Source organism: Ciconia boyciana, chromosome 1 (genome assembly GCF_034638445.1).
Source record: "Ciconia boyciana chromosome 1, ASM3463844v1, whole genome shotgun sequence".
In the NCBI taxonomy this organism is placed as follows: Eukaryota; Metazoa; Chordata; class Aves; order Ciconiiformes; family Ciconiidae; genus Ciconia; species Ciconia boyciana.
In genome coordinates, this window is record NC_132934.1 from 33510058 (window position 1) to 33537411 (window position 27354).

At 36.3% G+C, this 27354-nt stretch overlaps 1 protein-coding gene across 3 annotated transcripts in view; it reads right to left on the minus strand.

Annotated features, from left to right (window-relative positions):
- Positions 1 to 2488: 2488 nt before the first annotated feature.
- The window catches only part of GXYLT1 (glucoside xylosyltransferase 1), a 34056-nt gene continuing 9190 nt past the window's right edge, over positions 2489 to 27354 (minus strand). The window contains exons 3-8 of one of the 3 annotated variants that reach the window (XM_072862056.1): positions 16446 to 16620; positions 15276 to 15401; positions 14165 to 14323; positions 6701 to 6824; positions 6216 to 6388; positions 2489 to 4698 (exon numbers count right to left, since the gene is read on the minus strand). In XM_072862056.1, coding sequence (XP_072718157.1) covers positions 4537 to 4698; positions 6216 to 6388; positions 6701 to 6824; positions 14165 to 14323; positions 15276 to 15401; positions 16446 to 16620 — 919 coding nt within the window. In that variant the 3' untranslated portion in view covers positions 2489 to 4536. Of the gene's footprint in view, positions 4699 to 6215; positions 6389 to 6700; positions 6825 to 14164; positions 14417 to 15275; positions 15402 to 16445; positions 16621 to 27354 lie in introns of all 3 variants that reach the window. The other 2 variants (XM_072862036.1, XM_072862045.1) reach the window with 2 other exon arrangements.

Below are 27354 nucleotides of genomic sequence, written 5' to 3' on the forward strand. Positions count from 1 at the left end.
TGCCAAAGTTGTAAGTGTTCCTCTGTAGAGCTAAACTTGGATCAAACATTTTTCTTTTTCCTAAGGGAACCTAACGTATATACACTACTGTTTTATTTTCTAAAATTTGACTTGCTGGGTTCATGCTTTGCCCACTTGGGCAACTTGAGGAAATAACTTGGCTGTTATTTGTGCAAAACTTTGTAGGAATTGAAGTTGTTATTCTCGAACATCTACAGATAAATTCAGCTGGACAGAACTGAAGTGTCAGAAAAGAAACAGAACAGCACATATCCAAAAACATTAGAAACATGACAGAAAAATACTTCAGGTTCCTTTTGAAAAATACAAGTTATGACATCACTTCTGAGTGTTTCTGTGCACAGAAGTGCTCAGACTGACAGCAACAGCCACATAAGACACATCTAAGATCTGTTCCAAGATCCATGGTGATGAGGAGTACCTTCCCATTACTTCACACTTCTACTGCCTATGCTACAAAAGAATCCACTTCCTGCTAATAAAGAAAAAGCCATATCCTCACATTATAGTTCTCTGCAACTTATTTTAATACACAAAATTACTGGAGCTATTCCAAATGCCCACTTCACTGCTTTGTGAATGGATGGCAGGGAAGCTATGATAATTATGGTAATCACATTAGATACCACAGCAGAGAATGTAAAAAATAACTATTCAAAATGGGTAATTTATTAAAAAAAATAAATGGAGACACAAACAGCCTACACATTCATTTAAATTATACAGGAGTATTCCATTTAACCAGGTAAAAAAAAAAAAATAGTAATTATATAGTCAGTAAATGGATATTGTTAAACCTGCTTGATAGTTTGAAACAGAAACTAGACAATGAAAAAGAACTTAAGACTTCTAAGAAATGGAAATTCTACATATGTCCATGTGTTTGAAGACATCTTTATAAACCAGGTAGGAGAAATCAGAAGTCTACTGTTTTCCTGCAGATAAGCTAAAAAAGTAGAAGACTGATTTTACCCCTCAGTTTCACCCCATTTAATCCACCACAAATACCATCACATTCACAAATGAGAGTAAACAGCGGTGCTTCATTCCTATTTTCACTCAAAATAAGAGAAACAATAATGCACATATAGATAATTCATAACACCTTCAGCTTTGCCTCTTACACGTTCTGCTTCTAAACATTCCAAGCAGACTCAGATCCTTCCCTCCTCCCACCACTACATTGCAGTTATTTCCTTTTCCATGCTGCCTTGATGGGAAGTCTAATTTGGGAGGAGGAAAAGAAAAAAGGCTGGCTTCCCAGTCATCCTGTTATGGAAAGTGCACAGAAGGAAGTGTGGAAAGCCAGTGCGGTTGGAGTATGTCCAGCATGGACAGAAACCTGGTACAAATTAACAAAAGTGTTGGCAGTTCAGTTTTCCAAACAACATTTTGCCAGAAGTTTATAGCTTGACCAAATTTAGGTCAAAACCAGCAAAAGGCAACTCCATATTGCTTTAAAATCTGTTTAAAATCAGAATAACGAAAAATAAAATATTTTTTCTTCGAAACCTCTTTTCTTATCCTTTCTAAATTTAAATCAAAAGCTAACCAAAACCAGTTCAACTGGCACTAAGGTCACCTTCAGTCTAAATTCTGGCAAAACTACAAATAACTGGAAAGACATTTTCATAAGGCTTACACAGCCTTATTAACAGGCAGAGGTACAAGTACCATACATAAGGATGTTTTGGTCTCATTAAGGGATAGCTGGCCTTTCGTACTACCTAAAAAGAGAGACAGAATTTCATACAAATGAGATAACACATCTTCAAATAAATCTCTTTACCATGAGACTGTGATGCCTTTAAACAGAGACAGAATAATGGTACCTTGATATAGAGCCAAATCAAGCATGAAGAAGACAGATTTATCTTAATTTAACCTGAATGTACATTCCCTGATGTTTACATTTTTCTATGAAACTTTATACTTCTATTAGCATTAAATAATTTTATAATAAATAAATCACCAAAAAAGGGATTTCTAAAGTTCTGTAATTTGTCAGGTCCTATTTTGTTGGACTTACTATGTCTATAGAAAAAGCAATGTTTCCAAAACTAGACAGCAATAAAGATTTGCAGGCTAGATGGAAGTTTCTACACTTGTATGCATATAACCTTACAAATCAGGTATTGAAATGTTTGGGAGTATAACTGGTTTCTATCACGCTACTTGGTTTTCCAGTCTTCTTACTGTCTCCAGATGTTTTCTTCGTAAGTCAGATTCATTTTTAAAGGTAGGTCATCTTTCTAAATTTAAGACATAGGGATTACAGAACTAAAAATTGATTTGAAACAGACAAATACTCCGAAGAGTTACTTAACAGAAGCTACTAAGCACTTGCTGTTTTTTAAGTTTTCTTAAGTGTTCATGAGAGTTACTTGGGTAAGCAGTTTAAGTTTATATTAATAAAAATTAAATAAGAACTATGCCATAAGGCAGTATATTCTGCTATTTGTAATATGCTAAGTAAACATCTCTTGAAATAAGCACAAAGTAAGAATTTTTATCCTATGATAAGCTTCAGTATTAACCCTTTTTGTTCTAATCCCCCACAAAAACTGAAATTTAAGTGGAAAGGTTGCTGCTAATGTTCACATTCCACTTGTTTTCTAAAATGGCTCATAGGGTTTTAAGCAGTATCTTCACATGTGCACAACATACTAAAAATCAATTCAAAACTTAAAGTTTCTACAAACAAAAATCACCAGGCCAAAAGAAAGAATTTTTAAATACAAGCACACAGTACAAGTGAAAAAAAAAAAAGCTGAAGACAAATTGATATAAAAATCAGTATTTATGTAAAAAAATAATGCATTGCATATTGTAAAATCAGTCAGTAACAGTATTCACCTTCACACAGATTTCTAGATTTTCAGACTTCAAAAGGTTACGTAGCAAGGAAAAGAGGCCATAACTACATGCGAGGCAGACTGCTTCCTAGTTTCCATCCCAGAAACTTACACCCTGAGCCAGCAGGGAGATTAGGAGCAGAATATAGACTCTGCTTACAATGGAGTGTGTTTTTGTACTGCTAAAGCATTCGTCCAGCTCACATGGATCTGGGAGTCAGAGCCAGCCTGCCTTTGACAAAGAAACAGCCACAAAAATTAAGCTTCTAAAATGGGGTTGGGATGAAGGTGCAAGTCAGTGAGTGGATCCTCCATGTTCAACACACAGGAACTTTTCTGGAATCCAAAAACTCACTTTATGAAGACTTCATCTCAGTTAGGTTATCCAGGTTCAAATATACTTTACAAATACATGTCATACCATGCAAGTTTAAATAATATTTTACTGTAACACTAGAGCTCAGCATTTTTCTTCATGTTTTTCTCTGAAAAAAAAAGTTTGTATTACATAAACAGAAATTTTTTTTCACTAAGGTAACTAAGAAAGCCTAATCCTTACCTGTTGTAAATCACTATCACCCTATTGAGAGTAATGCATTCGTGTAGTTGAGGGTCTACCCCAAAACTATTTTAAAGCCATGTTATTAAAAAAATACGGTAACAGGATATATTCTCTAAGAAACCCATCTAATATACAGTCTGATGAAGTATCAGAACTCTTATTACAGCTCTTCACTTTTAGGTACTAAATACTCTATAATAATCATCAGGTAATAATTCTTAGTAAGGAAATACAATAGCAACAGCTTTCCACTGTGTTTTTTTCCTACTTCCAAAATGCCCTATAAAGCTGCAAAACCATGTAATTTTTAAGAAGTATTGTAAGACAGACAACTTCAAACTGAATTTTTGCTAAACAAACCCTCAACTCTGGTCTATCTTTTGGCCATGATGGCTCAACGATGTTGAAACAAATGCTGTATATTAAAACGCCTCCGTATCTACCAACAGAGAAAACTAGTATCACATACTAGTTATTCATTTCTCAGAAAATCATACTTATAGTGTGCAGTTTACATCTAAGATAAGCGAAACAAGATTGTCAAAACAGTACTTCAACATGTAAGAGATGAACATATAAAGGCACATACAGATTGTCAACAATTATATCACATTTCTTTGAAAACAGAGTATTTTCTGCACTTGTAAACAACTTTGTTTACATAAAGGCTCACACCTTTAAAGTGAGGTTAGTGCTGCTGACTCAGTTATTGCTACATTCACAGTTTAACAGAATTTTAGACAATATATGAGGTACACGCCCAAATACAGCCATCTTCATTTCTTCCTTGTTCATTTGATCATTAGATAACTGAATTATGCAGACTAAAACTACTGACCACAGAAGCCAGTAAATAACACCCAAATCATCAGATCCAAGATAAATATTAGCAGTGATTAAACTTCAAAAGAGCAAAAAGTCACCCTTGCAGAAAAAAGGTCCTGTTCTTCATTACATTAATGATTTTCTTCATTTTTATGTATGCTAGTAAACTTTTATCTGGGCACATTAAGAGCCAATTCAAGCCATATTAGAATTTTTGCACCTTTTGACCAGTATGTTAATTCAGTCTCTTGATTTAACAGCTTGGAGTAAAAATCACCTTCCCTTTGATCTTCTGGCATACAAGTCTCTTATGCTTTTTGTTAGCTGCTTTATGAACACTTTGTATACTCTTCCACAGTATGTATGCATGGTTTTCTGTAATTCCAGTTCTAGAGGCTGCAACAGGGAATGAACCAGATCATCTCCAAATGAATACTGTAAAGAGGTTAAGAAAAGAAGATTAAGGTCAATATAGAAGAGTGTCATTATTCAGAGTTATTAAAGAGTTTTATAAAAATGCCTTTGAACAATGTATTTGCTTTCTATAGGTTTATTAAATGTTTTCAAGAACTCAGAGAGCTTCTGAATGCAATATTTGAAAAGCACCTCTGAATTACAGAAATATTCTCTAATGCTTTCAATAAGCCTAACAAGCGAGATTTAAAAAAAAAAAACAAAAACATAAGCAAATTAACATATCCAGACAGGCAAGGAGGAAATTTAAAATTACCTTATTAAATTACAAATTTACAGATCTAAAATTATTTCTGGCTATTTGTTTGTTGAACAGTAAATTTCTTGAATGACATATAACTTTTAAGGAATACAATTCTTATCAAATTATCATGAAACAACAGTATGAAAAATGGTACTACTGAAGTTTCATTAAACTGAATGATGGTCAAGCACATACCATGTTTAACATGGACATGAAATAAAGAAGTCATTAATTCAACAGTGCAATATTTTTAATAAACAAATGATAAGCTAAAACAGCATTTCAAAGTAACGTAATTTTGTTCATCTTATTACCACTGAATCAACAGTGTTTTACATACTTTCTCTGACATATTCATAAACCAAATGGGATCATAAATAAAAAGAAATAATTTTTTCTTCTGTTTTTGACAATGCTCAAAGGAAACAAGGAAATCATATTTTTATGGAAACACATTCACTTTCCCTGCAATGTATTCTCAGACCCCCAAAAGTACTTTTCTTCATTTTTATATCCATATGACAACATGTAATAAAGCACCATTAAAATATACTATTGATTTTTGAAGGTTATACACACACAATAGCCTGCTACATTAAAATGTGCATCAGTGCTAAATTTTACAGCTCTTCAGTGAGTATACTGATGTAGTGATAAATAGTTTATTAGATGACTTATTTGCAGAATGAAAAGAAGTCATGGTGCTTAGTATTTAAAGGAACAGCAACATATTAATACACTGAATCTCTAGAAAAGGTCAAAACACAGTATTAAAAAAATATCTTCTACCATCCAAATCTAGTTACAATTAAATGTTAAAATGTTGCCGTAAATGCACACAAACTTTGGGAAGAAGGGTTTTTTTTCTGCATTTTAAAATCTCCAGAAAAATGAAGCTTCTGGTGATCTCCAAATGCTCATACAGTTTACTAGATGCATTTACTAAAGGAGTGGGAATAAAGCCTTTTAAATAGACACTGACAACTACAGGCATTGTTTTAGAATCCTAACCTAGACATAGTCTACAACATGTTTCAAAAGATGCTCATCACAAAAGGAATACAGTGAAATTCTATCCAAGCAGTAAACAAAAAAACTGGTGAAACACTTAACATCACTTAAAAGAGAAAAAAATTATTTTGTTGCAATCAAGGTATCAACAAAACCTACAAAATACATGCAGCACAGTAGATAAAAATAAAATTTGCACAAGTACAATGCTGAAAACACTTACATTTTTTATTGCTTCATAGACAGCCCTAAAAGTTGGTTGTTTATCATCATGGTAAACACCTCTGTTTCCATGAAGAATAAATATACCTTCTTCTTCAGCTTCCTTACAATTGCTTCCATAGATGCAGTGGTCAGGCCGGTAATTCCATTGGCAAGGAAAGACATAAAGGCTTTCTGTGCAGAAAAATTAGAACTCTGGATTAAGTATCAAAATTGTTTCAGGAAATACATTGATCCTTTTTTTTTTTTCTTAAGGTTGCTTCATAAATTTCTGTACAGTTGTTTTGCAACCTAACAGCTAATTACACTCTAGCAAGCTCCAATGCTGTCTCTCAAAGTAAACACTTCCAGAAAACAAAAGAAGTGAAAAGTCCCTTGAATACTTTCCCTGAAAAGTCTGCTAAAAGAGTATTTTCCTGGATTTTTGAGCATCATAGAAAAGATCAACTTTGTCATGTTAGACTTAGTGGATCAATGTGGATTTACCTGGATTGTGAAAAAACATAATGTTCAATAGATCCTGATCACCCCATGTTATGTTCAACTTGTACTTCTTAAGCAGTGGCATAAGAATTTCTCCCCACTGTAACCGGACTGGTGTCATATCATTCTATTAAACAAAACAAAACAACACAATACACATTCAGGACAATTATACCTATAAAGAAGGAAATGCCCTACAGAATCGCAGTAATTTGTTTTTCAAAGTTAGATGATTTCTTCCTTTTAAACAAATGAGCACATCTAAGGAAAATAGTTACGGACATTTCCAATATGCTTTATTTCTCAATTATTATCTGATAAGGAAAATTATATGAATCTCCTACTTCTATTTAACTGCCACATTAAATTTTTGTCTTCAAGATTTCCCTCAAACATCTTAAACCAAGAGTTCTAAGAAATAGCAAGGTTTTTTTAATACAGCAGTAGGCTCTAACACAAAAACTGCATTTAAGTGGTGCGTGCAAGTAGGTGGGCACTATTTAAATATCCACACTTCATGCAATTTCTGTTGCTATCACAGAGTGATAATACACACAGGTTTTAAAGTTAACATCAAAAATTCAAAACAGATCAATATAAAATTAATTATTAAATAGTTCCAAACACATACAGCTAAAAAATATTGGCTACAAAGTAGCGTACAAAAATACAGAAATCCTTCAAAGGTTTTCATAAGAATTTTCATTGAGTTGAACTAATTTTTTTAGCTACTGAACTTGAACTTCCACAGCAAAGGCACAACTTTTCACTAGCAAAAGGCAGTAAGACACTAAACCAACACCTATTACTTAATTCCCAAATTCTTGATCTGGCAAAATCAATTCAAAGGAAAAGGACGAGTTCTTCTAAGGCTTTGGCTGAGGAGATGCTACTTGGAGTAAACTGGCCTATGCTGAACTCCATGTTACCAAAGGGGTTACTATCTGCAGTGTAAGAGGTTACATATTCTAAAGCTAATTTCTTATCTTTACACCACGTTAAAGCTCAGCCAGAACAGAAAAGGAAGAAGGCTGCTCACTCTGTACCTTCTACTTCAGCTGGGAGAGTGAGGATGGAATAACAGTAAGTCCCCAAAGAGAGGAAATTCCTGAACAAGTACAGGATTGTACCCTTGATTCTTTTTAACCAAGTTGCCAAAAAAAAAAAAAAATTTAAATTAGAACTCCAGTATGGTTTGGGATCTGTATACAGAAACATCATGTTAAGAAACGGAAAAGATTACCAGGAGCAAAATATTCAGTTTTAGAATTACAGTATCAGAGACTTTCTTCTCCGATATTTCCACTGACAAACTAGAAAGTGCAAAAATTAGCAGTTCAGTTTTTAGTCTTTCTTCAAATCATTTCAGACATCAAATATGAAGGGCTTTCAGAATTGAAGACTAAAAAAAGAAATACTATCAGATTTCAGACAAGAATTAATACAAAAAAGATCTATAGCCTATATTATGTAAGAAGACAAACAGAATATTGCAGTCCCTTCTGTCCTAAAAAATTTATGACTATCATTGCTTGCAAGTATTTGATGAGAGCAGGCATAAGAAATGCACAAGAGAATTCTTCTCTGGCAAGAATTATCATTAGGCTCAGTGCAATATGATTAAACAAGAGAAAACATAGGCTTAACACTGAGCTAAAACCTTCCAAAAAGCAAATCAACCGGACTGAATCACAGTGGGTAAAGATTACTCACTCACCTGAACTTTGCCATCCATGGAATATTGAACTAAGGTTTAAATTTAGATTGAGTGCCAAGAATTAAAAACAGAATTAAATTAGCTCACTGATACCAGGATAATCATGATAAGAGAATATACAGTAGTAAATAAAGTTTTAGAGCAACCCATAGAAATATTACTTTAAATTGTTAAAGTCATTATTTCATATAATTTTCATTTAACTTGTATAGTTTTAATAGCAGTGAAACCCAGAGTATATCCCAAGGAGATGCACAGCAGGTAACAGCATAGATCACATTGCCAGATGTCTAGAAGCAATACTACTTGACAAATAGTGCTATCAGATTTAAGAATTGGAAACTGTAATATTTCAATAACCTTTGCATAAATAGAAAACACATATATTAATTTATTAACACTCTGTGTAGGAATCGCAGAGCAAGAGAAGCTATTTGAACAGTTATACAACCTCCTCCTTTAAAATTCTACTGTAACTTGCAGTGAGGTCAGACAGCATGAGAAGTAAAATGCTCAAGTTCTATTAAAATTGATAATAGAATTGCTTTTCAAAAGTTACTCAAGTAAATATGAGAAAAATAACTCCGTGATAACTTAAGGATTTCCAGAATATAAACCTTCTATCCAATATTCAACAAGTTGCAAAGAAGGTTAGAAAGGTTTAAGAAAAAAACCCACAATGGTAGTGGACATTTCTGTGATGCCACCAAGCTGATACAGACAGGCTCTTATGAATCCTCAAAATTCCAGGTTTTTTTGAGTGGAAAAAAATGTGTAAGAAGAAAATATACATAAGGACATTAAGATATTTTCCTAAATGTTTTTTTTGTTTACATGCTGTGCTTTAATTCATTTGGTCATTACTGATTTCTGTCCCAGAAGACTTCTGCCTGGCCAAGGCTGAAGTCAGACTTACAAGAGCTGTCACATTTAGCCTGTAGCAACCTAGTATTACCTCTCTCTTAATTCTAGTAGGAAAATATAAAGTTGAGGAAAAATACTCAAATCATACAGCAATAGCTAAAGAAACTGCAGCTGTGTCCCACAAACAGTTGACCAATTTAAATTTCCTTAATGGCAAATGAGAGCAAGCCCTCTTCCTTCTGGTTACATGACTCTATCCTGTTCTTGCATTAACAGTGTAGTGCTAACACTTACTAGATGCTTTTGTGAGCTGATTTACTTCACTAATCCAGCAGAAGGATTTCTTTTTTCTACTGTTACCAGATTTAATTGAATCATAGAAGGGACCAACAAACACCAGAGGCTAGGACAAAGTAAATAAGAAAAGCAGGGAAAAGCAGCTGGTAAGAGACAGGAACCTTCCTTTTAGAAGCAATTAGCTTTTGCACAGGCTCACCATATTTCTTGGAACTATAGCCTTAAGCAATACTGAATGATTAAAAAAAAGTGTATAATGGCTTAGGTCATAGAAGCTCTCTGAACTTCGATCTTTTTTTGTCTAATGCATACCCATGAACTTCTCCTTTGCACACACTATCTGGACTTATTTTGTTTAGGGCTTGTTTGATTTTCTAAAAGCTCATTCCTTTCCGTGACTGCCCACGTCTCAGGCATCACAACAACTAAGTTTCTTCATAAATTTGGTAAAAGTCATTGTTCTCTATTCACAAAGTGTCACTGGTCTAGGACTTTTTGTTAAAACACCGTATCTGCGGTATTTGCTGCATCTCTTCGAGTTTAAAAGTATCTCTATGTATATGAATATAAAAAAGTCACCTACTATTACTTCTTCCATCTGCTGAATACTCTTGCATGTTTTACATTCCCATTTTCCAACTGCTGCTTAGCAAAGATAACAGGCAGGCGCTATCCATCAGAAGATTCACTACCGATTCTAGTCTTATTCCAGTTATGCACTGTTTAATGACCACACTATATTCAATAACATATATGTGCATGCCTATGTATCTGTATATATGTATGCACATGTACATATATCTGTACATATACAGTGCATATATTTGTACTGCATATATACACAGAGTCTCAAAACACACAACACAAATAAGATAGATAGGACCAGGAGTAACAATTTCCATTAGGCACCATAGATAGGCAAGTAGCTAGGATACTTGTCTGAAATGAATAGACCTGACAGTCCTGAGAAGACTGAGGCATGAATAAATAAGTGGATAAAAGAAGATTTAATCCTGGAGTAATACATGGAACTGCAGGTTTTCTGCCACCCAGGTGAGCACTATAACCATTGGCTAAAGTCTCCGGTTCTCCTTTTTATTTATTCTTCTTCTGGTTCCTCCTGACTCTTACAAATCAATGTGATAACAGAAGAAAGATGCTTAAAGGCCTCAAGCAGCTCAGCCTGTAATTTCAGGCTGAAGAAACTACAACAGACAACCCACAGTTTTAAATCCATCGTATTGGAGGAATATCCTGACCCAAAACTTCCACCATTTATACAAGTGCTCTAGCCACTAGATAGTCATACTAAAAGGTCTAGAGGCAGCTTTTTAAAGATACAAAAATTCCCAGAACTTATACACTCCTTGATGAATTTGTTGAGTCTCCTGAATAAATATAAACAAATACAGACCTCCCTATAAAACAATGAAGCATTTTCTAATTCTGCTGTATTTGACTGGAATAGCTAATGGGACACGACATGGGACAGTACTTGTAAGGTCCAAAAGCATCTGCAGTGTTGCTGGCAAGGGGTATTAGGATAGTCTCTACCCCTGAATTTGGTTTACCTCTCTTCTAAAAGCTTGAGACTAGTAGCTCCTTAGCTATAAGTAACAACGGAAGCCATACACTCTCTCAGGCCTACCATGTATAGTCTCAACTACACTAAACCCTTTTCAAAGTTTTGCTGTGAGGCTTGCCGTTTTTTCATACTGACCAATCATCCTTTTAAGACATTCAAGGAACCTGAAGATGAAAACAAAATCTCTGCAAATCTCCACGAACAGCAGTTTCTGTAACAGAGCTTGGGCATCTTAGGGCCCTGTGATGCTCTGCAAGCGCGTGGGACCACACTCTAGGTACTAGGGGAGCATAAACTAAATGATTCCCCTGCTGAGTGATCTCTAAGCCAAGATCTCAATAATCAATATTGTGTAAGAGAAACTCATTTCCTGCTTAATCATTACCCAGGCTGCACTATCTAGCTATGATATGAGAGGAGAACGATCAAGCACTATCATTCCTAAGTTTCAGGTAACCTAGTAGCTCTCTGATTAGACATCCTCAAAGTGCTCTGACTGGGCTGAGCATGCTACCACAAGCCTGACACTATAGAACACTTCTCCAGTGTGTCCAATAGGTGGAAGGACTAAGTCAGCACCATGGGTTAGAAATCATGAGGTAGTCTCCCATCAGAAACAATTCTGAGCCTTCCAATACCAAAAAGCCTCCACTGATAAGTATGTTGGTCGCTGGGAATAAGGTCTAACGCAGAGTCTTAGCAAGCCAGTCACACTGAAAAAAGTATCTATCTCTACAAATTCAAAGCTTGAACAAATAACAAACATTACACTTGCCAGAAACATACAAAGACGTGGATGCTCAGCTAGATGCTCAGCATTTGTTATACAAGGGCCTGAAAGATACTGGGGCAAGGTTTTAAATCAAGAAGAGTATTCAAACAGGGCATTTCAAAATTCTTCAGCTGAACCAGAAAATCCATATATGTCAAAACACCATGCATCCCAACATTATATCTGTGTTTCTTACTCAAGATAAGACTCCAGAAGAGATGTACGGGATTATAAAAGCAGGGTGGGGAAAGAGGTGTAGGAATGGAAGGAAAAAGGTGAAATTCATGCAAGAAATAAGTTCTCAGCAACCATGTTAAAAGCTGCACACACACCCCCCCAAAAAAAAAACCCAAACCAAACAATCCCGAAAACCTCAGGTATACAGAACACACCATCTTATTTCTTTTTTACTTCTTACTATCAAGCAAGAGTGAAAGAATATTTCTTTATGTGCACCACTAGTCTCAAATGTTTGAGGAATAGCCACAGTGTGCACACAAGCATTCCTGGACAAGTATGAAGTTCAGAAGACATGTGAAAGCAAGGGCCAGAAGTATATATGCATCAGACACAGAAGGGGAAGTCTAAGTTTGAAGTGACAGTAAAGCCCTGGGAAGGATGCCAAAGAATGATGACTAAAGATTAAGGGCAGAAAATGCTGTATTTCTAACATTTAAAACAACTGAAGTGGAGCAGGGGAATGGGTTGATTGCTTTTATTTTTGTTAACTAGAGTAATCAAAAAGGGCTTTGAATCATGTGCTTTGCTATTGGGAAGCTTTGCTCTGTTTCTGCCTCCCTTTCTCAAGTGCCCTTTCATAATTCTGAATATTTAGTATACTTACACTGGGTAGCTCACTCCAACCACAGTTCCTTTCCCTTAATTGTATGAATGCTAAGCGTGCAACTCATCAAGCAGACTTGCTTAGTATATTACGTACTGAACAATTTGAGAAAGAGCATTAAGATGAATGTTTTCAGGACAATTCAAGACTTTTTTTTGTTCTGATTCCCCATACCAGTTATTACATACAATCTTCCTCACTAAGTTGTACTAAGAAGCCCAAACAGAATTCTGGCACAGTATGAATGAAAGACTGACCTTATCTCAAAGTTTACCACACTAAAAATCATTCACTACACAGAAATGCATCATCAGAGGTTAAGATACACACAGTTTTCAGACCCATATTTTTCTTGTTATACTTTTCAATATTTTCATTTCTCCAGATACTATAATCAGGAAAACAAACAAATAACAAAGCAGACAATGCAAGATTCCACTGATGGAGAAGTTTTCTTCTTGGGGAAACTACAGCTACTATAACTTTCTGCTTTAACCACAACGGAGATAATCCATTCTCCATTTTTCTTAAATTCTCTGTATTTCCATAACAAAAATACATAGCAAGAATGTTAAGATGAAAGCTAAATCTTTCTTAAATTGGAAATGGGGGAGAAGAAGTAATGTCTACTGCAAGTTTATATTGCCCCTCTTATGGGTGCACCTTCCAATAGTTTTTGACTGCATGATTATTTTTCCCTAATCAAACTTCTCTTAAACAGAGAAGTACTTTTTCCCCTAGCATAATCACATAGCACTGCTTTTGTACTTGTGTTTCAAGTATTTAAGAAAAAAACTTCCCATCTGTGAAGCAATGACCATTGCTGCTGCTGCACGCACTGCTTTAGTAAGTACTTTCATGATGAACTTATTTCTCTACAAAAACTATGACTTCAAAGTACATCAAGATACTTAAGGTGATAATCACCTGGTTACAATGTAAAAGATCAAAATTTGGAAACTGTACAGTTAAAATAACTTACTAAATGTTTTAGCACCACCTCCTGGTCATCCTACTACACACATTTTTAAAGTTAGTTTACAGTATACATGAACTGTTTTCTGGGATCTCTACAGTGAAGAAAAAATACCAGAATATCTACTGACAAATGTAACTTACAGCAGACTGTATCAAGTCACAGGATCTCTCAGAACTAAGAAAAATTAAAACAGTCAAGCACACTTAAAATTCAGGAATTCCAAGTCTTACAGTGAATGGCATTTAAAAAACACAAGTTAGATACCATTTTAAACACAGTGTATTTTTAGAGCATTATTCCAATTACAAGAAAAATATTTTGAAAAATAATGTCCCACATGAATTTGAAACAGAATTAGAATTAAAAGATATAAAACCACAAAAAAATGCAATAAAGGCAACACACATACCTTGAAATACTTTCTTCTGATACGTGTCATATTCATTAACATGACTCCAGAATTTATTCCGGTTACTCCATAATAAGGATGTCTAGCAAAGCGATTATACCACCCGATACGAGGCTCTTCATGTTCTGGTGCCATTGCAGCTATTTGTGTGGAGTTGAACTTTCCCAGAAAAGACCAAATGTCATCAACAGGTCTCAAAAACAGGATGTCAGTATCAACATACAGTAGTGAATCTACATTTTTGAGGATTAACTGTGAGGGAAAGAAATTTAAAACCAAACCTTTAAGTTTTATTGAGCTTTTCTTCATAAAACAGAAGTTGCTGCCATTACACAATGAAGTTTAATACCTTTGTGTCGTATGCAAATAAATTCATTTTAGACTGACAGTTTGCAGTTAATAAATTTGTCATCATTCCCTCTTCTCTCATTTTGGAGAATTTTTGTAGAGTGAAACAGAGGTTTTATATAGAACAGCAATGCAAAGGCATTCAATCTACATTTTATATCCCGGGGCTCCTCAGTAGGTTGCAGGCCAGGTGAAACATTACCATAACAGGAGCTCCTATCTTCCTCCTGTTCCCTTGCTTTCCTATGCATCTAAATCAAACAAGGGAGAGGTGTAAAGGAGCCCCAGAAGAGACAGCATTTGGGAGATAGCTGCCACTGCTATAATTCACCTAGCCTGAAGTATGATTTCTGAAGTGTCTTAGATGAGCGAAGAAAAGGCTGCACAAAACACGCCGGCAACAAGAGCCCATTTCTTGTTTCATTCTAACACTTCTCAGACCCACACATGTGGGAAACTTTTCAACTAAATGAGGGGATGAGGCGTGCTAAATCCTTCTTACCTCTGAGAGGATGAAGTGACCCGTACCTCTCACTGAGGATACTATGCCATAATGCAGCAAGTGAGAAAAAGACTTTTATTCCATAGTGTATTAGTGCCACAGAAGAAGGTCAAATTCAGAGGGTTTTTTGGGATGTCTTACAAGTAACTTTTAGGAGTAGTAGTAGTTCTTAATTTAAAACTAAACAGATATTAGATTAACAAGGACAGCTCGATGCTTCATAAACAGACTTCTGTATTGTCCTGTTACAGAATAACTTACTGGCAAGAATAGCCTTTGTGAAGCACATGGTTTAAACAATTTCTTCCATTCTGCTGCACTCTCCGTTGGAAATGTTATCGGATATAAAGTGTAATTAACTTTTCCTTCATAGGGGAAGTCATCAAGCTACATGAAAAGAAGAAATCACAAAAATTACTTCAGTTCAATTCTATTACAAAAAAGAAAGCCCATTCCAAGTGATAACTGAACACAACTGCAACACCTCTCTTCCATAACAGAAATGCTTCCTGAACTACAAGAATCTGTCAACTATTCAAAATACTTGAACAAAAAGTGGCACCTGCAGGCCACTATGAAGAAAACACATCATATCAGATTATATACAAAAGTAAGAGCAAGTAAAATAAATCAGTATTTACAAAAAGTAAATACATCAAATAAAACTTTTTCCCTTCTTAACTAGCTTCCACAGGAGAAATGCCAATAAAGTCTTTCTCAATTTAAAATAACCTTACCCAATTTCTGCCACAGTACTGTTCACATGACATTAGTGTATATATATTAGTATGTATGACATACTAATGTCATAGTTAGTATGACATTTTAAGCACAAAAATAGTAAAACCCTCCACAGCTATATACTAGTCAGCTTCTAATACTGCTACTCCAGTCATAATGTTATATTCATTAACTGGAGTTTACTAAAATTAGACATAACCATATCTACCACTTTCAAAGACTGATGTTTCACTTTGTTTAGACAATGTAAGGCTGATTCATACTGTAAGCACAGGGACAAAAAAGGACAGATCTCTATTTTCTCTTGTAAAACCAACTTTTTGGTTTTATGGTTTTAAACCAACTTTTTGGTTTTAAAACTGCTGAAGTTTAATGCCATAAGCTCGCACAAGATAACTGGTTTGTGTTCAGAACATCAGGTTTGTATTTAACAGATTCAGAGTGACAAATCAGGAAGTTTTGGTCTGTCTCTATGAAAAGCTTTGATATCAGCAACTGGCATTTTTCTGCATGGAAAAAAAACTCAAAAATCCCCATCCAACATTACGAAAGACTTGCATATTACCTTATTTTTAGACCCCTGCATTTCTGCTACTATATCCAACAACTACTACCCAAGAAGCAGAGAAATTGCTATGTATTACTCAAATTGTACTACAAACTGATTAAACAAATTATTTGGGTACTTACTATGTCTTTGAAACTCTCATGCAATTGGTCCTCAGCAAAAATATGAAACTGGAGGGGTTTGATGCTGAAAATAATGGCCGATCTCAACATAGTAACGGTCTCCTCCAGTCTTTCACCACAGGCAACCACTGCTAGATGCATTTTCTCAGAAGGATGTGTTTTCACGTAATCATATCTGATACAAAAATATTTTTTCATTTGACATTATTTCTAGCACAGGCTTAAAGGAAAGCTCTATTTTTTACTGCAGCATGTAATTTAACAAAATATCCTTTATCATATTTAAACCAGCAAAGGATAATTCAAACAGAACATACAAAGTACAGCATTACACCTGTAGGCTTATGTTTAACCTGAACTATTCTCATATTCACTCCCACCATCCCAGCCTATGAGGGAAAAACAAGGTATGGAAGAGCTATACAGAAACTAAACAAACACTTATTGTCTTAGTAATCTTACTATCCATTACTAGCAAGGAATTTCATCAAAATAGCTACGTTAAAAGAAAGATCACATGAAGTTACATCGAAATGTAAAAGGCAGAGAGCACATTAAGTCTATGCATGAGTTCATTTTCTCTTTCCCTGAACTCAGTGCAGAGATAGGTAAACATGATAAATATAGCAGAGTTAAACTCAACAACAGAAGAGAGATAACCCCTACTTTTAAGCAGTTCTGTTAAGAACATTTTTGAGTGATCTAGGCATTTTGTCCATTTTCTGCTCCAATAAGTCCTTTTGTCAAATCCACGCCTTAGGGCTTCTCCTAAGCACTGGCAAAATGCAAAAAGCTTCCTCCTCTCCTTCCATCCTGCAGGAGTACAACTTGGGTTGGAAGGGGGGGAAACTTAACAGCTCAAATGACCCTGTGGGATGTCCTGGTGCTCCCAGTGGTTCTGGGAAATCCCTCAGGCATACTGATCACATGCACTGCCCATGTCCTTGGGGCTAAACCACTGCAAGGCATGGGGATTGGGAAGTCCTTTCTTCCTGAAGACAGCTGTCCAACAGTTATGGTAAGAAGAGCCTGGTACGTATTATACAGAGTGCATTTAAAAGTAATTTCATTACTTTAATACAATAGGCTAAAATTATCATCAGGTAAATACCATTAGCTTGGTGGCAAACAAAGTGGGTATACTAAACCTAAAACCACATTCTCCTGGATTTCATATATTTAATTAGTCAGAAAAGCTTTCAAAGGTTTTAAACATAAGTCAACTCAAAGCCAATCTTCAAAAGAATATTCTGCACTTGAGCTATTCACACGGACTATGGGAGGAGGGGGGCTCATAGAACTAAGAGCATCTGAAGGTTTAAATTACAAGTTTAATTCCAAGTTATGCAGGCAAAAATAATTCTGAAGTTAGAAAAGACTTTCCCAAACTAGTTACAGTAGAGAAATGCTTGGCAAACATACCATCCATGCTTAGAAACTTGCCAAAGAGACAGACACTTCAAAACAGAAATTAACAGATGTGATTCTTAGCACATAATCTCCACCCAATTTATGTAACTAAAACATTTAGATGCATACAAGTTTTCCTTTAAATTGACAAAAGATACTATGCAAATATGCCTTTTTTTCCTTAAGGCATGGAAGAGCAACACACATTATTTTGAGTTCCATGAGGCAAAATATAAGCAAAGATATCACTGTAAAACTGCTGAAGTTTAATGCCAAAAATAATGGCTGTATTTAAAAAACATTCTGAGTTTTGGAAGAGTTTAATGCCCTGGAACTAAAAAACTCCAGCATCCCAGGGATTCAAGATTAATAAAATTTTAATCAGAACATGCAGTCAGTCTTAAGTCAAGGTTTGGGGCATTATTAAAAAATCACATGGATGGAAGACCTCACAGGTAGGATTCAGATACAAAATAGGACACCTAAATGAAGATGCTGACATATGAGATTGTGTCCAAAGTCTCATTAAAGCCAACGGAGATCTAGTGAGCAGGATATGGAGCGTAGACAGCAATTCATCTTATTTCAAAGTAAATACCTAGGGCTTGATTCAATTTTTTAACATAGGTATAGTGCCATTTAATAAGCTCTACAATATCCTACCTGATCTCCAGGTGCCAGTCCGAAAGGACTGGGTGTCTCAAAGATCACGTTGTATCTACTAGTCCTAAGGAGACGTCTAGGAGACCCAAGTGCTTCTCAATTAACACCAGCCATTTACTTCTCAGCAACTTAATGGCTAGTCACCTGGATCATTTTCTATGGTCTTTCAATTTTAATGACCACTTAAGACCTACCAGGGAACGTTTAGATTGGATATTAGGAAAAAATTCTTCACTGAAAGGGTTGTCAAGCATTGGAACAGGCTGCCCAGGGAAGTGGTTGAGTCACCATCCCTGGAGGTGTGACATCTAGATGTGGTGCTTAGGGACATGGTTTAGTGGTGGACTTGGCAGTGCTAGGTTAACAGTTGGACTTCAGGATCTTAAAGGTCTTTTCCAACCTAAACGATTCTATGATTCTATGACACAGACACCTATACACAGATGTCTATATTCAGATGATTTAATCCACAGACTGAAACCTTTTATAAGTCTTGCAGCAAAACCTGAAAAATTAGTTCAGGTTAACAGGAAAAGAAAATATAAAATAGAATCTTTAAATGTAACCGAGGCATGACCATTCAGACCTTAATACATAAAAGCTAATTTAAACATTCCACCATGTAGTAAGTAGCTAATGTAAAAAACCACAAAGCAAGCTGAATGTGATGAGGGTAGCTGAAACCCACAAATAAGTACACTGCTGAGTCCGAACAAGCTGCAAACAGTAGATTAGCCTCATCACTAATCCACTGAAAAGGGAATTACAATAATTAAGCCCTGAAGTCATGAGAGCCTACAGTGATATTGCAAGGGCATGTGATAAATAAGGGCACAACCTACACAAACTGCATAGCTGAAAGCCAGGTTCCTGAACCACATGTAACACACGGCTTTCCATGAATAAGGTATGACGAAAATTATGCCAAAGCAACTCTAAAACACATTGAGATTTAAAGACTGTATTTTATTATTTCTACATCTAGTGACATCTGTGAATAAAAGAACATTTCAAGCCACACAACAAAAACCAGACTGATCGTATTATAATGCTTTCACAATCACTTTGTTCACACAATCTCTGTTGTATGAGTTTCTGATTTCATGAGTTCAATTTTTTAAATCTGTGCTTAATAATTTTTTGAAAAGGCAAAAAAAATTTAGAAAAAGCTAATAGCAACTGAATTTCAGTTTGCACAATATGGGGAACAGCTGTACTCAGATCTGTAAGTCCACAACACAAAGCTTTATCCCTGAAGCAGATGGAGCAAGAAGACATTGGAAAGAAGAGGCCACCATTCCCTCTGAGGACTAGCCACTTAGAAGGGGATGAGACATCATAGGTCTCAGAGACATAGTCCTGCAGGAGGAGTTGAGTCACAGCCTCCTTTTTAATAATCAGGCCTCAGTGCTGCTCCTCTCCCTACATATACAACTCTCCACTCCCAGAGGGAAATCATCACCCCATCTTCATCCAGGGACACTACCTACTTACCTCTTGTACTAATCCTCCGCTGCCAGCATCTTTCATCACTTTTTCCTCCTCCTCCCACTAGAAGCAGCATAAAGTTTAAGTTGTCCAGCAGAGCTTACCAGCTTGAGCTCTGCAGTCTCACCTTCAATATTAACATGCCCCACCCACAGGGCCAGTTACCTATGCCATGACTTCTCACTCCCTTCGTCAGTATTATGTCTACATGACTTTGGTCCTTCCCCCAATTCCTTTCAAAATTATCTGCCCCCAACTGCTCCCTTCTCTACTTCTCCTTCCTGACTTTTCCAGCTTCTGTAACCCTTTTCCCCATCTTCTCTCCACTGCAGTTAGTCATGCAACTACCTCACTGGAAAAAGGAAAGGAAACCTTGTTCATTTAGGCAGTCCTGGGTCTGGTATGCCTAATGACACAAGATTTTTCAGCAATACAGATTTTTTTTTTTAGCAGTTCAGTAGCTGAGTTGACCATGAGCAAAATAAAATGTATTTTACAAGAACTGTAACTTGTCTGAACCTGAGCAAGCTCTGGTATCAGAGCAATACCCTTACTGAACCTCAAATCCAGGTTCTGAAAGTGTTAAGACACTTTCAAAAGTTAGGAGATACTTCAAAAAAAAAAAAATGTTCAGAGGCAACATGGAAAACACAAAACTACAAATGCAGATTTTTATATGCACATTTCTAATTACTAGTAGCCTGATGTTTTGGTGTGGGAGAACTTAGTGGAGAAGCTGGAAAAAGCAACAATAGAGTGAAATACAAACTGTATTTTAGTAAGGCTTTTGGATAGACTAACAAGGAAATCTTGACAGCCCTAATTTCTAAAGAAAAAAAAAAATCTCCAATAATGTGGGAGTCCTAGCTCCTGCGGGGAAAAAAAAATCCCTCTGGTAATTAAAATGGAAGAGCAAAGAATGCACCTGTAATCCAACAGAAGATACTGAGCAGAAAGCCATGACAGGATTTAAGTGTTTAGGGATGAAGATACTGAGCAGAAAGCCATGACAGGATTTAAGTGTTTAGGGACAAATAAGAGAACTTCATTTGTCTGAGGATACTAATTACACATGAGTAGTAAGGACAGTAAAAATAAATGAAATAAAACACTTGAGAGAGCGCACCACACATACTCCCAAGAGTTTAGAAAACACATTTAAAACAATCCACTTTGACACTGTGAGAGCAAAAACATATACTTAAAAACATGCTGCTCAGCAGCAGCATAAGGCCAGGTACAAGCCTTGACCTGAAGTATTTCTGCGTTCAAGTGTAGGCCTTCATTCTGTACTGATTAATTCTGCTGTGGGGTTAATAACCTCTGACAGAGGAACGTAGCTGGATACGCTCAGTGAATCTGCTACAACAAGATTTTCTAGAGCCTGTCTGTCAAGACACTGCCTTATGTTAAAAGATGTATACCATGACACACTGTATATTAAATCAGCATTTCTAGGTCAACTAAAATTATGAAGTAATAATTTGGTAGTAAGCTATAGAGGTATGTTTTGACAGGTTGTACTCTTCTAGAACCTTCACTGCATCCCAGCTGAACTTCTTGAAAAAACCCAAAACCCAAATGATATTGTCACTAAAATACCCATCAACTCCACGAAAATCTTAGCTCTGCCCTCTAGACTTGGCACAAGGTACTGCAGCGGGGGGGTCTCCTGCAGACATTTAAGGTAGTTTCTTATTCTTATTCTCATTTTTATTCTTACTCAGCACATTAAGAGCACAGGTGAGAGGGTACCAAACCCTCAGGAACAGCCAGCCAGCCATAAGGAATCCTGTGTACACCTCCATCTAATTTGTGATCATTAAGCCTGTCCCAGTCCTAGCCTGCTTTACTGAGGTCACAGTACAACAGCTTCTTCTGCTGCACGCACATACTGCTGCCTTCCGAGCTCCAAACCTTCCAGAGCAGCCACAGTGTTACAGCATCTAGTATGACCTGGGTACCATTCGAAGAGTTGTCAGTGTGACCATGGGCAATTTTATTTTTCTCCTTTTTTTAAGCCACATTCAAGAATAGTGGCACTGTTATTACAGAAAGCCACAAAGGAACCACAGTCAGCCTTAATTCTGTGTTACAAACTTTGCGCACTAGAGTTCCTTTTTCCCACCCGTTGATGTACTACTAAGAACATGCCTAGGGATGAGCAGGAAGCCCCCTGCCCAACTTCACTGGCAATCAAGCTGTCCTCTCCTGTTCCCTGAACATGGCTGGGGAAGCCAAGGAAGGAAAGATTAGCATCCAGGTACTGAGAGCACAGAGTGGTATGAATAACTGAAGCACTACATTGACCTCAGTTTTCCTTTCAAATTTTACTCTGGTCCATTGAGGAGTTACCATTTTTAATGTAACTGCATGAGTTTTGAACAATGTAAAAATATTTGTCATTTTCTGAGAAAACTGCCGTCATCCTAACTGGCACCACTAGTTTTTATGTACAACCACCGTATTACATAATGGTAATACAAGGATGTAATAATTATTTTGTAGGTTACAAAATAATTGTGGGTGTTGGTCTCTTCTCTCAAGTAAGTAGCAATAGGACAAGAGGAAATGGCCTCAAGTTGTGCCAGGGGAGGTTTAGATTGGATATTAGGAAAGATTTCTTTACTGAAAGGGTGGTCAAGCATTGGAACAGGCTGCCCAGAGAGGTGGTGGAGTCACCACCCCTGGAGGAGTTCAAAAACCATGTAGATGTGGCACTTCAGGACATGGTTTAGTAAGCATGAGGTGTTGGGTTGACAGTTGGACTAGATCTTCGAGGTCTTTTCCAACCTTACTGATTCTATGATTCTATTCTAAAAAACATGTTAAGCATTATTCTACATCAAAACAAGTTTTCCTACACAGGTTCCGATAGTGCTACAGCCTTGCTTTTCTTTGATCTTTTCTCCATACAGTCTGTAACGCACGAGGCATGCAATATTCAGCTTCCTAAACAAGGTTGCTTAATAAAGTCTCTCAATCCTTCCACAACATCATTAAGCTAACTTTCCTTGATATTATAACCAAATGGACTAGGTTGCCAGGCTCAGCTGTGTTCAAGTTGTTTACACTTACAAAAAGAACAAACAGAAGCCTACTGCAAATGTGTTTTCTTCTTCAGTGTAAAAAGCTAACCACATTATCAGTGCAAATATTTTACCCATACAAGTTTTTTTACAATTAGCATGGAAAATGCAAATTATATTCGTTAGACTACGCAGGCAAAATATTTTCATATAATCAACCTGTATTATTTCAAACCTGGCACCACGATGTGCCTCAGAAAAACAAATGGTAGATATGTAAATACAATACAGATGGCTTACTTATTGCATCCTTTTTTCTTTTAATGCTTTGTGTTTTATCTAAATCAATCAATTGTTAAGGAGCCTAACCCAGCAGCCTTTAGTCACCAGAAAAAGAAAAGCAAATAGGCAGAGTGAGAAGGCAACAAAGCCTACACTGATTAAAATGCAACTGTTAAATCATTCCCACACTTATTAGAAGTAGAATCAAGGTAACTACAGAAATTGTCTGGATTCGAAAGTGATGAAAGTTCTAGTTTTTACTCAGCTAACTGTCTGGATTTGAAAGTAATGAAAATTCTAGTTTTTACTCAGCTTCTTAACTTTCTGCTACTGCACTGAATTAAAAGTAGATCATAATCAGAGCTTATTTTGCAAAAGTATGCTAATGATACCAGTGCATATGATGTCCAAATGTCATCTATTCAATTACAAACTAAATTACAGTAGATTAGGTTTGAAGTTACAATATATTAGTCATTTAAAAATTTACTATAAAAGTCCAAAGCCCCATCCTCCAATGAGCTAGCTAGTTTAGAGGAAAAGTCCTGGTTTCAGGACTGTCTCAATATATCCACACCACCAGGACCTCAATATACTCAAAAAATAGTGAAACTTATTTTTTTAATAAGCAACACAAGTTAGAACCTGCTTAGAAGCAACATCCAACAACTGAAATCAGGCAGGTCAGATAGCCATAGTAATGACCTCTAAGAATTTCTTCTTAATTAGTCTCAGTAGGAAATAAGCAGCCATACCAGCTAGATGACACTGAGCACCTTGAAAGGTGTCCTAGAAAAGATACGCATCATCTAGATCACGCGAAACCTGAGCCTTATGTTATCTTTATCAGCATTTTTTAAATTTTTGATAAAATCTATTCCACTGTTTGTAAAAGTGATCTCATGCTTCCTCTATCAATGTAAAAGCTAACAAATATTCTGTATCAAAAGCACAACACCAGTAGAATCATTATCAGAATCAGCAACTGCTCAGAGCTCATTGATTTCAAATGATGTTGCATTAGCTATAGCATGAGTCATACTGAAGTCTATATATACACCTCTCTCCTAAAAAATTTCCAGATTCCTCTATAGGTCTCCAACACTTCTATTACACTAACTTGAGTCTTACAAATCCATAGAACATTAGTTGCCACTTCATGCTTTATACACTTACAGCTACTCAGAGGAAAAGACGTAGCAAGCTGCATTTCAAAAATGTCTATGCCAAGTTCTTTCTCTCATGGATAAGCAAATCCCTGGGGTCCTGACATCCAGGAGAAAAAAGCCAACTGGAATTTCAAGTTAGAAACAGAGAGAAGACAAGCTAAGTTTTTTTCAAAGAAAATACTTAAAAATCCAAAAGCTGAAGGACTACCTTCCAATGTTTGAAAAACTTAACTGGTAAAGGGAAAGGAAACATTCTAACATTAAGATAAATTTTACGAACCTACTATTGGCAAAGAAATTCTGGCTATATCATCTGCTCCTCTGAACAAACTCATTGGGTTAGTTTATTGAAAGAGCAAGAATAGAACACCAGAATCTCCATTCACAAACTGATTTGTGATCTGGATAAGAAGTGGTGTTCTCTTTTTATGGATTAAACGAGGCCAAATAGAAGATTCAAGATAAGTGTTAGTGCAGTTCAACGACCAGACTCTGCTGTTCTATTAAAAGCAAACTCATTGGAATTCCCATTATTTTGTTGGCATGTCTATCAGCAGTGGAGTTAGCTATCCTAAGATTTCAATCAGATATGTAACTCTTAGGTTTTTCTCATATCCCTCTCCCTATGCCAGTTTCTTCAGAGTCCAGCTTTATTCTGCACCTCACTACAACTGCACTTAACAAGAACACAAAGGCTTAGTCAACCCAGAATCAAATTATTTGGAATAAGACACTATGGTAGAACTCCCACTCCTTTCTATTTCAAAAGACACCCAATTTAGAAACACTATGTTGCCTCTTTACAGAAAAAGCTTTCAAGAGGCTTTATCTTCATGAAGAATGTTGAAGTGGCCCTACACATACAATCTCAGAAAACAAGAATGCTAGACTTCATGTGCTGTGGTTAATAAACTTGCATGGAATTAAGTTCATTCCTCTTCCTCCAAAAATCTCACTGCAAACTTGAGAACAACTACTAAGTATCACATTCGAAGCATAAGATGGTATCAAAGGTCTAAACCCGTCAGCTTCTCAGTGCATCTAGTACAATGCACATATTTTGTTTGAGAGTTAAACAAAATTGTAACTCATATCCAAACCTGAAACTGAACTGCAACTATCTTGTGTTATTCCAGCACGTACAAGGAAATGAGGCTAAAGCAGGAGGTTCAGATGCTGAGCCACTGTAATTGCTTGCTGCTATCCAAAGAGGGGGCACTTTCTCCTCCTCTCTGGCGTCTATCCCCACCTCTTCTCTTACACAAGCTCACTGCACCTCTCTGAAACCAACTGAACTTACTAAACAGAGCGAAAAATAAAGTTTGGAGGAGGCAAGGGGCCCCCCTCTGAAGCTAGAGCATCTCACTGAGGAATGCAACAAGCACCGCAGTCAGCACAACATATGGGGATTAATTTAATAGTAATATATTGATAAAATAATCAAACTCAATCTGAAATGATTAATCTGAACACCACATCCCCTTTACACATTTAAGCAGCTTTTTTTCCTCAGTTTCAAAATGTATAAACATGAAATTTTGCAAATATTAGGGGATCACCATGACAATTGTTTCGCCATGAAAGAAACTGCACTCCCCCAGTAATGTCATAATCAATGCATACTTCAACAGACTTGTCTTCACAGCCACATTCTTAATAGAATAATACAAGTCACAGCTTAAGGTATGTGCAAAGGAACTGCATGGGGTTTCTCCGCTTCTGGTTCCAAGGTCCCACTTGCCTCAAGCCTGGCAGAAAATCCAGAAAGGAAGTTTCCTGCTATTTTAGTGCGTTACATTGTATTGTGGAGAGTTCATGGACGTCATCACAGTCAATGGGGTCAGAAGACAGCGAGACCCTCTCCTCTCTCAGCACTACACAACTGTTAGACTGGCTCAGATGTCCATGGATGAATGAAGCTTACAATCACATCCTGTGTTCCACTAAGCACAGGCTAAGCCCCTACGCCCTCCACCACAACAGCACTGACATTTGGTTTACCCCCCGTGCTAAACTTCATAAAGCTAAACTCACAAAAAGCTAACCTTTAAGGAAAAGAAAAAGTGAATTGAGTCCATTCAGACAGCTAAATCTGCCAAAGGGAAAGTCAGATGAATCCCTGTGGATTGACACACTGGCTACCAAGGGCAACAAGAAAGACTCAGCAGTCCCAAATTACAGGTGCAGTTCACTAACAGACTAAAAAAAAAAAATCAATCTAACCCATCTCTTTAAGTAACTTCTTGGCAACTGATGAGCTCAAAAAGCACTGACAGCACATAAGCAGAGAGGAATAGGGCACAGATCTAAAGTCTTTCCCACAATCATAATTTTCAAAAATACATTAAGTCTTGTGAAGCTAAACTTTTTTTTTCCTTTGCTTCCCTAGAAATATTCAAGCTTCAGACAAAGAGGAAGACACAACCATATCAAAAGATAATCAGTAAAATTTTAAATATAAGAAAAATGTACTTATAACTTTAGTTATATACTGAAGAGAACTATGCAGGTTAGAGAACATATCTGTCAAGTAGCTTCAGGCTTCTTCCATTTCTTTTCAAGCTACTTCCATAATCTGACAGCCTAAAGCATCTGAACAACCACATCAAAACGTTTAAACCTATTGTTAAAGATGCAGCTTTAAGGACACAGTCTATGCTTTAACATGCTGTATCTTAAAGCACATTCCAAAATGGTTGTTTCAGTGCTTTTGGATGCAGTACCTTCCTCAAATCCTATAAAATGTGTAACTTGAATTAAAAAAAACTCCAAATTTAACTACTAAGCATATCTGCCAGTTTTTATGGCAAGTTACATCATGGGTATTACTTTGCAGCAAGTTTTATTAATCGAAGATAATTAATTAAT